Raw genomic sequence first — 9,811 nt, forward strand, 5'->3', positions numbered from 1 at the left:
GTGCCTTTCAGATGAAAAAATAGGGCTCCCGCTTGGATCAGTGGGGACCAGCGCTGCGCTCTCTCACGTGCAGACGCAAACACAATCGCTCGGCGAGTAAACTCCTGGCGATATTATGCCTAGCGGCCACTGTTGTTGTCCTCCAGTGCGCTAGTGCGCCAAGCGTGGAATAAAAAGCTGACCACAATCCAGCTCTCGCCGCCCAGGGGGCGCATGCACCAACGAACGAGCTCGCTCGCTCGCAGGGATTTCAACGGGGCCGCCAACATAACCGCCCGCCTCTCATTGAGAATGAATTTCTAGGATGCGGCGACCGCAGGTTTCACAGGTGTGACTCGGACTGCGGCGACAGCTTGCCGGTGTCCAGGATGCACGAGTCGCTGCCGTGGCGTTGCAGACCTTCTTCTTCTTCTTCTTCGCAGTCCGACCACGTCCCCCCGCCGCCCGGGGGGCCCCCGGGGTCCCCAGGGTCCCCAGGGTACCCGGGGTCCTCCAGGTCCAGGGTGGTGCTGGTAGCGTTCCTGGCGAACCCCCCACAGCCGCCTCCCCCTCCTCCTCCGTATCCGGTTGTCCCCCCTCCCCCGCCCCCGCCCCCGGCGCAGTGCGACACCAGGCCGCAGGAGCTGACCACCACGTGCAGGCGGCGGTCCGACGCGTCGTGCGGCCCGGCGGCGCAGCAGCACAGCAGACGCTTGAAGGCGCGGCGGAAGTCCGGGCTGCGGCAGTAGATGATGGGGTTGAAGGCGGAGTTGACGTAGCCCAGCCAGTTCAGGAACACAAACAGGTTCTTGTCCACCTGGGAGTGGAGGGGGGATATTATAACACCCTGTTAAGACCCGGAACCACTTTAAACTGTTATTTTGATTTAACTAAGGGGTTCTCAAACCTTTTTAGGCCGTGACCCCCAAAATAAACATAATTTGAACTGGGGACCCCCCCACCCTGACAAGCACTTGGAATTGTAGGTATTACATTTAAAGGAAAACTTAGTTTTTTTACAACAAGGGTTCATATTTTAGATTGTAATTAGAGAAAAGAAAAAGTGAGTGTTAACATGTTTTCATTTGCTTCGTTCTATTGTTTTATCGCGTTTACCGTGCTAAAATGTGGGGCATGCGTACGCATGGGGGCATGCATACCAGTGGCTAAATATGTCTTTTTAGACAAAATGAGCCAGCAGTTTCTTTATTGCTATTTACAGTAACACTTCTAGCCCCCATAAGTCACATCCAACCATGAAAGGTTGCGTTGTATCTTGGGAATGTGCTTATTCTGTGTAAAATAACATATTTAGCCACTTGTACGCATGCCCCAAACCACTGAAATAAGAATCTCTAAAACAATAGAAAGAAGTAAATTAAATAATTTTAACACTCATCTTTCTATTCTTTAATTACAATCTAAATATGAACCCTTGTTGTAAAAAACTAAAGTTGTCCTTTAATTAATGTGACTGAGTTCCACAGATAAATATTGTGGAAAAATAGCAGCTCTTGCCACAACGCCTTGCATGTAGATCTGCTATTTTCCCAATATAGATCTGCTGTAGATCTGCTATTTTCCCAATATGAAAACATGTTCGCCTATTGCTTACTTAATATTTGACAGTTTGGTATTAAAAGTCTTGAAAGTCCTTTAATTGTCACTTTATACATGTGCAGATACCCTGTATACACTTATACTGTGTGTTGGTTTGTTTACCATTGAGTGAGAGGAAGGGAAAGAAATAATCTGGGGACTCCACTTGTTCCCGACACCAAGTTTGAGAACCACTGCTTCAGCTGTTGAAAAATAGCAGATCTACAAGCTCGACAGGGCGGCATCGAGTGCAGACGACTATTATGACCCATACTAAAACAATTACATGCTGTTCTCACATTGTTAATGTGTAAAATCCACTTGGCAACAAAATAAAATAATTAAAAACGTACCATAAATACTTGAAAGCAAACGTACAACATTGCCCAGTGGTAAGAATCTAGTTTTACTGGTTGGTTAACTAAACCAACAATCAAACAGAGGCACCTGAAGAATGGACATACTGCAACGGACACCAACCAAGGGATTAACATGGAATTGGTTGGTTGAATATAACTTTTTAAAAGCGAACACTTGTAACTCAAATCTCTGCTTCTGGGTGGTGGGGTGGTCCCTGGAACAATATATTTTGAGATGGGGGTCTGCGGCCAAATGCATGTCATTTTGGGGGTCCTTCACATGAAAAAGTTTGAGAACCACGGATTTAAGGAGAAGGATTTAGAAGACATTTATAGAATCGGGTCAAAATATTTCACATTTCACATTTTCAAAAAATAGCAGATTTACAAATTCGCAGCACAGCACTCTGTGAGCTTGTATATCAGGATGAATTCCTTACCAAAAGTTTTCTTCGCCAATGTGTTTGTAAAGTTGTCTAGTAACACATCTCACAAATGTTGAAATTAAATTTCTATTCCCTATAGGAGAATCTGTGACAGCTGCTGGTACCATTAACCTTATTATGCAGGAAATATAAAAAAGATCTGCTTTAAGTGGGTCAATCTAGGGGGTTTTCATGATTCTGAATTCATTGCAAGCATTTGTTTTGCACGGGAAAAAACACCTTGGGCTAAAAATGGCCCAACGGCCCAAACACAAAACAATTACCGGTAGTTCTGATGACCTGGAAAAGCCTTATGGATTCAGAATCATGAAAAGCCCCTAGTTTGACCCTTCACATGCTACTTAAAGCATGGTAATGGTACCCCAACTTTCAGCAGCTAACACAGATTCCCCTGAAAATAGAATATCAGTCTTTGTGAAATGTGTCACATTGGTGAAGAAACATCACGTTAAGGAATTGTACTCCCAGATTATTTTCTGATAAAGTTCCCTGCCTGACCTGCTCTCCGGCTCCGGACACGCGCACCACGTTGATGATGAAGAAGGGCAGCCAGCAGAGGGTGAAGGTGCCCATGATGATGCCCAGGGTCTTCAGGGCCTTGTGCTCCTTGAGGAAGAGGATCTTGGACGGGCGCTTCTTGCCCTTGGAGGGCGAGGAGGAGGCCGCTCCGTTCAGGTTGGGGTGGTGGAACCTGAAACACATGATGGTTAAGGGGTGTAACGATACATTTTAATAGCGATTCGATACATATCACGATACATGGTTGACGATACGATACATGGACGATATTGGTTCATTCATTCGATTCAATGATTTAAAATCGATATAGTAACTATTTGGCAAAGAAATGAAATCTGTGTGAAAGGTGTGGATAGTGCAGGTTTTTAAGGGAAACATGTATTATTATGGATATAAATAAGTAAACACAGTCTTTATCTCCCAAATACATGGTATTTGAACACATATGGACAAACCCACACCTTGCCATGAACCCAGAGATTACAAGTATTTATCGATAGACCAGTGTAGCTATATTAAACCCCTATTTTTCATTTTTTCTTCATAAAAATGCTAAATACAATGCACAAGAAGGTAGTAACGATACAATCGATTATTTGTACTGCGGATTCGATGTGATACAAAATCAAACGATACGATTCGATTTCATTTCGAATTTTCAATTAACTTAACTTAACTAAATTAAAAATGATATTTCGATGCGGTTACTATATTGTTACACCCCTAGTGAAGCACCATTTACTCTGAGTATTTAACACATGTAAAGGACAACTTTTTTTTTTTTTTACAACAAGGGTTCATATTTTAGATGGTCATTAGAGAAAAGAAAAGATGAGTGTTAAAATGTTTTCATTTACTTCTCTCTATCGTTTTAGTGATTTTAACGATTTTGATTTGCATGCAAGTGGCTAAATATGTATTTTTAGACACAATAATAAGCCCATTCCCAAGATGCACCGCAATCTTCATGTGACTTGCGGGGGCTGGAATAAATAGTAACAAAGAAATTGCCGGCTTATTGTGTCTAAAAATACATATTTAGCCACTTCAAAATAATAAAATCACTAAAACAATAGAAAGCTGTAAATGAAAACATTTTAACACACATCTTTTTCTGTTATTGTGAGGAAAGCTTTCGCTGTAATTCTGCAGATCGACAAGCTCACAACGCGTCGTGCTGCGACGCCTCGTGAGCTTGTCGATCTGCTTTCCCCACTCTACGGATGCCGGGGGATCTTCAATGGTTAAAAGACAACTCTGTTTTTTTTACAACAAGGGTTAATATTTTAGATAGTCATTAGAGAAAAGAAAAGATGAGTGTTAAAATGTATTCATTTACTGCTTTCAATCGTTTTAGCCATTTTAGCTATTTTGATTTCAGTGGTTGGGGGCATGCGTACAAGTGGATAAATATGCATTTTTAGACACAATAATCCGGCGATTTCTTTATTACTATTTACAGTAACACTACTAGCCCCCATAAGACACATCTGCCCACGAAAGATTGCTGTGCATCTTGGCTTGGGAATGGGCTTATTGTGTCTAAAAATACACATTTAGCCACTTGCACGCATGCCCCCAGCCACTGAAATCAAAATCGTTAAAATGTCTAAAACGACAGAAAGCAGTAAATGAAAACATATCGTCACTGTCAGGTAGAAACCTTGTATCTCCCAAGTTTCAAATGTGTACATTTTTTCGCAAAGTAAAGCACTGCTTCATCATATAAGGCCATCGCACAAAAGTAGTGAAAACAGCCGATCTACAAGCACACAACGCCTCGCACCGCGAGGCGTTGTGTGCTTGTAGATCGTCTGTTTTCACTAGTTTAAATCATTTTAAAAATTATAAATACAAAACACGGTTTTGGACATACAAGGTTTCCACCCGACAACGACGATATTTTCTTTTCTCCAATTACAATCGAAAATATAAACCCTTGTAAAAAAAAAAACAAAGTTGTCCTTTAAATCATCAGGTGAAAGTGCCATAATCGTGACATATCTGTAAGTGTGTCACTGACCTGCCCTCGCACTTGTTGATCTTGGTCAGCTGCTTCTTGGCCTCGCGGTAGACGCGCGCGTACACGAAGATCATGACCACCAGCGGGATGTAGAAGGAGATGACGGAGGAGGAGATGGCGTAGGCGCGGTTGGTGACGAAGTCGCAGCAGTGCGGGTCGCGGTAGCAGGCCGTGTCCTGGGGGTCCCTGGACCAGTGCATGAGGATGGGCAGGAAGGACACCAGGGCACTGATGGCCCACACGCCACACACCACCGCCCGCGCCCGCGGCTTGGTCAGCAGGCTCTGGTACCTGCACAGCAACGAGAAAGATTAGAAACGTACAATTTACAATTTAGGCATTTAGCAGACGCTCTTAATCCAGAGCGACTTACAATAAGCAAGGTAATACATCAATACAATAAGGTCATCAATACATCAACATCAATACCCTTCATCAAATGCATAGAAATATCAATCTAGACAAAAATAAATAACGTAAGTAGACCGAGCACCTAATCAGTCAAAAAGCTTTAAATAAAAACCTAAAAAATGCTATCTATAGCTTTCATCTATGGTCATTGGCGGTAGTTGCCTGGCTCCAGGCAATAGAGGGTATGCACGTGACATCACTGTTGCTGGAAGTTATGTGGGAACACGCCTACTGAGTGGCAAAAAACTAATTTCTGCCATTGACAGCCCATACATCCAAACAGAAAAGTTCTATATGATTGTATTAAACAAAGTTAACTCACCAACATTGCGGCTGTACTGAAAGCTTGAATTATTCTCTTTCCATCTGCAACGTTTTTGTTTCATAAAAATCCACCATAGGCATGTCATGACTCATGAGCTACTTTCTGTCAAGACATTCTGTGCAGCAGTGCAGGGGATTCTTTTTCCAAGTGTCCGAGTTTGGAAGCACTCGTTTTCAACAACACAACATCCTGCTGCCTCCTGCATTATGTGCAAATTAGAAACAGGTGGTATGCAGAGCCGTTGAGTGATTTGCAACTAACACTTCCAAACTCCAATGCTCCATGCTGCTCAATGTTTTGAGACGGGTATGGCTGCAGGCTTGAATGTTTTGCCACTCAGTCTAGATTATGGGGGCAGGTCCCAGTGGACGTGCATACCCTCTATAGACCCGCTCACACTCTGAGTGGACTGCCAGCTCCAGTGCAGAGTCTGAAATCAGGCTATGGGGGTAGGCGAGTGCTACGATAAGTGCTATGGGCTTATAGGTGAAGTCTAGAGACTTAAAGGACAACTCCACCCTAAATAACACCTAGGTTTATTTTCCTACTTATATTGATCCCAAATGACTGCCCATGGGGTCTATTAGGCAGAATGCCCCTGTTGTCCAGTTTCCCCAGCAGAACCCATGCATAAGCCTCTTGCTACACAACTGCCAATCAAGTGACTGGCCAGTCACAGCGTGTCTTTTTCATGACTTGGCAAAACACATAACAGCATCAAATCTGTTTAGCAGACTATGGTGGCTCGTGTGACAACCAAGGTACAACGACAACTAATAACTGGCCCCCAAACAGTGGAATAAACTCCCTGTTGCACTTAGAACTGCAGACTCACTCCCTAGCTTCCACCGTGGACTGAAGACTCACCTCTTCAGACTCCACCGAAACCCATAGCACTACTGTAACACTCATTGACTATACATGAAGCTAGTTGGCATTTTTTAGGTTTTTAGAAACTTTCGTTTTTTTGCAAGGTGCATGGTCTCCCTATGTTATTGTTTTTCTAGATTGATATTCCTATGCATGTGTTATATTGTTGTTGATGTTCTGACATATTATCTTGCTTATTATAGTGATGTATTATCTGCTTATTTTAAGTCACTTTGGATTAAAAGCGTCTGCTAAATGCCTAAACTGTAAACTGTAATAACAGATTCATGAAAACAAATTGTTTGACTAGCAGTAGGCTTATGGGCTCCACTCCATGCTATGAGGTCTGTTGGGGAAACTGGACGACAGGGCCATTTCTGCCTAATAGACCCCATGGACAGTCATTTAATTAGGACCAATATAAGTAGGACAATGATGATAACGTACCGGTAGATGTTATTTATAGTGCAGAGTTGTCCTTTAAAACACATTAAGACCTGACTAGGGCGATTCTACAAACTCCTTCTAGAACAGTAGCTTTCAAATAATTGTAGCTGAGCGAAAAGTACCACAGAGTATTGAAAGGTTTAAATGCTCAAGTAAGTAAAAGTATTTTAAAATGACTTGGACTTGAATACAGTGGACACGTAAAAATGTAAGTACTTTAAATACATTTACTCAAGTACTGTAGTAGCTACTTACAGTTAGACTTGAGTACTAACTTAAAACTGGATGTTAAACTGACTGTATTTTGTGACTATTTTCAAAAGAAGGAAAAGAAAAAGAAATGGAAAAGATAGAAAGAAAAAAATAATAACTGTAAGCTATGCTTTGGAAAATGTTCTACATGATTTGAAAGTGCTTGAGCATTTGACATTTAAGGCCTAATCACAAATGTTACTAACATTTCTACAACGAATACGGATAAGCCAGTCAAAATGGCATAAAACTGAAGGGTAAATTCATCTCACATAATAATGCACCACCCATGTTCAAATCATGTGTATGGCCTACTTGATTTCAGACCATTTTCCATCATGTGAAAATTTATAAAATTATGATTTTACATTTTCACACAATAAAATAAAAAAGACAATTTCACATCGAGGTGCACTCTTGCATGATGCATCCTTAATGAACAGTTACCAGTGGATACCAGTGGTGTAAAGTAACTAAGTACATTTACTCAAGTAGCCTACTGTAGCCTATAGCCTACTTAAGGCTATCTCAGAGGAAAATACTCCACTAGAAACTTCAGTAGATTTTCATTAACATAGGTTAACTACATTAACCACTTCAGCTCTAACACTGAAATATTTCAGCCATTTGAAAATAGCAGATCTAGCCTATAATAGGCCTATAGCTCCTGATGCAACACATTGTGAGCTTGTAGATCTGCTATTTTCTAAAGATTGTTATACATTTTGAACATGTGAAATGGGACATTGAGTATGCTACTTTTACTTTTGGTAGTATATTTTGATGCCAATACTTTTGTAGGCCTACTTTTACTCTACTTATAATATTGCAGTAGGGCTATTGATACTTTTTAAAACATAGGCTATAGCCTACTTCTCACTGCTTAGCCTATTTGCCTATATATTTTTTTCTATAGCATTATATTGCATAACCTATTATTGTAGGCATATTTGTTTTTAAATGTCTTGATTAATTGAATAGCCTATAGGCCTACCCACAGGACCACTTTGTGTTATCCTTTTAGCATTCATTGTACAATCGTAGGCTGCCTCTGTCCCTGTTTACAAACTCTTAGTGAACGTATTCAATCAATGATTAAATCATTGGTTTTCAACCATTGGTTCGGGGACCAACAGTGGTCCTTAAAGGGGTTCCAGGTGGTCCCCAGCCAAATGGACCCGTAAGGGTCCATTTGGTTTCATCTCAAGAGTTACATTATTGTTAAACATCTGTAGGCTATATTATTTAATTTACAAAAAGTCTACACAGTCTACAGAATAGAATAATTGATCATGCTTTGCCTGTTATCTCTCCTGTGGTCCTAACATCAATACATGGAATTGTGGACAAAATCTTATCAAACGATTTAAAAAATAATCTAGGTTTTGGGTCTGAGAGGCTAAATCTCATCAAATGGTGGTCCGTGGCTCAAATGCCCAACAATAACCAATGGACCTTGACATGGAAAGTGTTGAAAAGCAGTGGATTAAATCAAAAATAAAAACAACCCCTTCCCACGCGCGCACCGGACCGACCTGAAGGGCGAGGTGATGGCCACGTAGCGGTCCATGGCAATCACGCACAGCGTCTCGATGCTGGCCGTGACGCACAGCACGTCCACGGAGATCCAGAACTCACAGAAGAAGTCCCCGTAGAGCCAGGCGCCGCGCACCTCCAGCGCCGCGCCGAACGGCACCACCAGCACGCCCATGATCAGGTCGGCGCAGGCCAGCGACACCACGAACACGTTGGTGATCGTCTGGAGCCGCTGGTAGCGCGCGATGGCAGCGATCACCAGCACGTTGCCGCACACGATGGTGGCCACGATCAGCGCCATCACCACGCTCATCCAGCCGGCCGTCCACTGCAGGTGGCCGGCGGGGCTCGCCGGGTCGCCGCCCGGCGACGCCGAGGCGGAGCCCGCCGCCGAAGCCCCGCCGCCGGTGCCGCCGCTGATGTCCGTGTCGTTGATCTCCCACTCGATCCCCGGGAGGCTGAGGAGGATGGAGCCCAACGGCCCCGGCGCGCTGCTGCCGCCGCTGCTGCTGTCGCCGCCGATGTCCCCATCCATGCTTCTCTTTCTCTCTCTTTACGGAGAGACAACGTCCCGGTGTGTCCGGGAGGAGCGTCCCCGTCTCAGGCTGTCTGTCTCCGGCTCTGTCCTCCCGCCGCCGCCGCCGCCGATCAGTCCTCCCTGTCCCGACGATGAGTGTCTGAGAAACATTTAAAACGTTGTCCCGGGTGTTCTAACTAACCAGCTCGCTGCGAAAAGAACTGTCCTTGGTTTTCGGCTGTCAATTTCGACCAGTGTCTGCTTTTGAAGCGCTTTTACATGGTTTTCATCAGTCTCTGACTGATCTGTTGAAAGTATTTTATAGTCACCAACCATATGGTGACTGTCTGTGTCAAAGCACTACTACAGTAATGATCAATGCTCCAGGTGGAAAAATGAAATCAAGCTTTTTCAGTTTTCACTTTGTCACTGACAAAAGAAAGTCGAACACAGCTCAGATCTAGCCATCTAGGTCAGCTATTTTCGAATAATAGCTATCCAAAGTGTAACACAAAAAGCCTACATATT

The 9,811-nt window shown here is 43.2% G+C and overlaps 1 protein-coding gene across 1 annotated transcript; it reads right to left on the reverse strand.

The window, feature by feature from the left end:
- Nucleotides 1–322: 322 nt before the first annotated feature.
- Nucleotides 323–9,079, reverse strand: adrb1 (adrenoceptor beta 1; the record flags this gene model as incomplete). The annotated part of the gene is made up of 4 exons (XM_080747007.1): nt 323–796; nt 2,882–3,074; nt 4,926–5,216; nt 8,766–9,079. 4 exons carry the CDS (start codon nt 9,077–9,079, stop codon nt 323–325), a joined length of 1,272 nt encoding a protein of 423 aa, XP_080603133.1.
- Between the last annotated feature and the right edge of the window lie 732 nt (nt 9,080–9,811).

This window comes from Nannobrachium achirus (genome assembly GCF_963921795.1).
Source record: "Nannobrachium achirus genome assembly, chromosome: 18".
Classification (NCBI taxonomy): Eukaryota; Metazoa; Chordata; class Actinopteri; order Myctophiformes; family Myctophidae; genus Nannobrachium; species Nannobrachium achirus.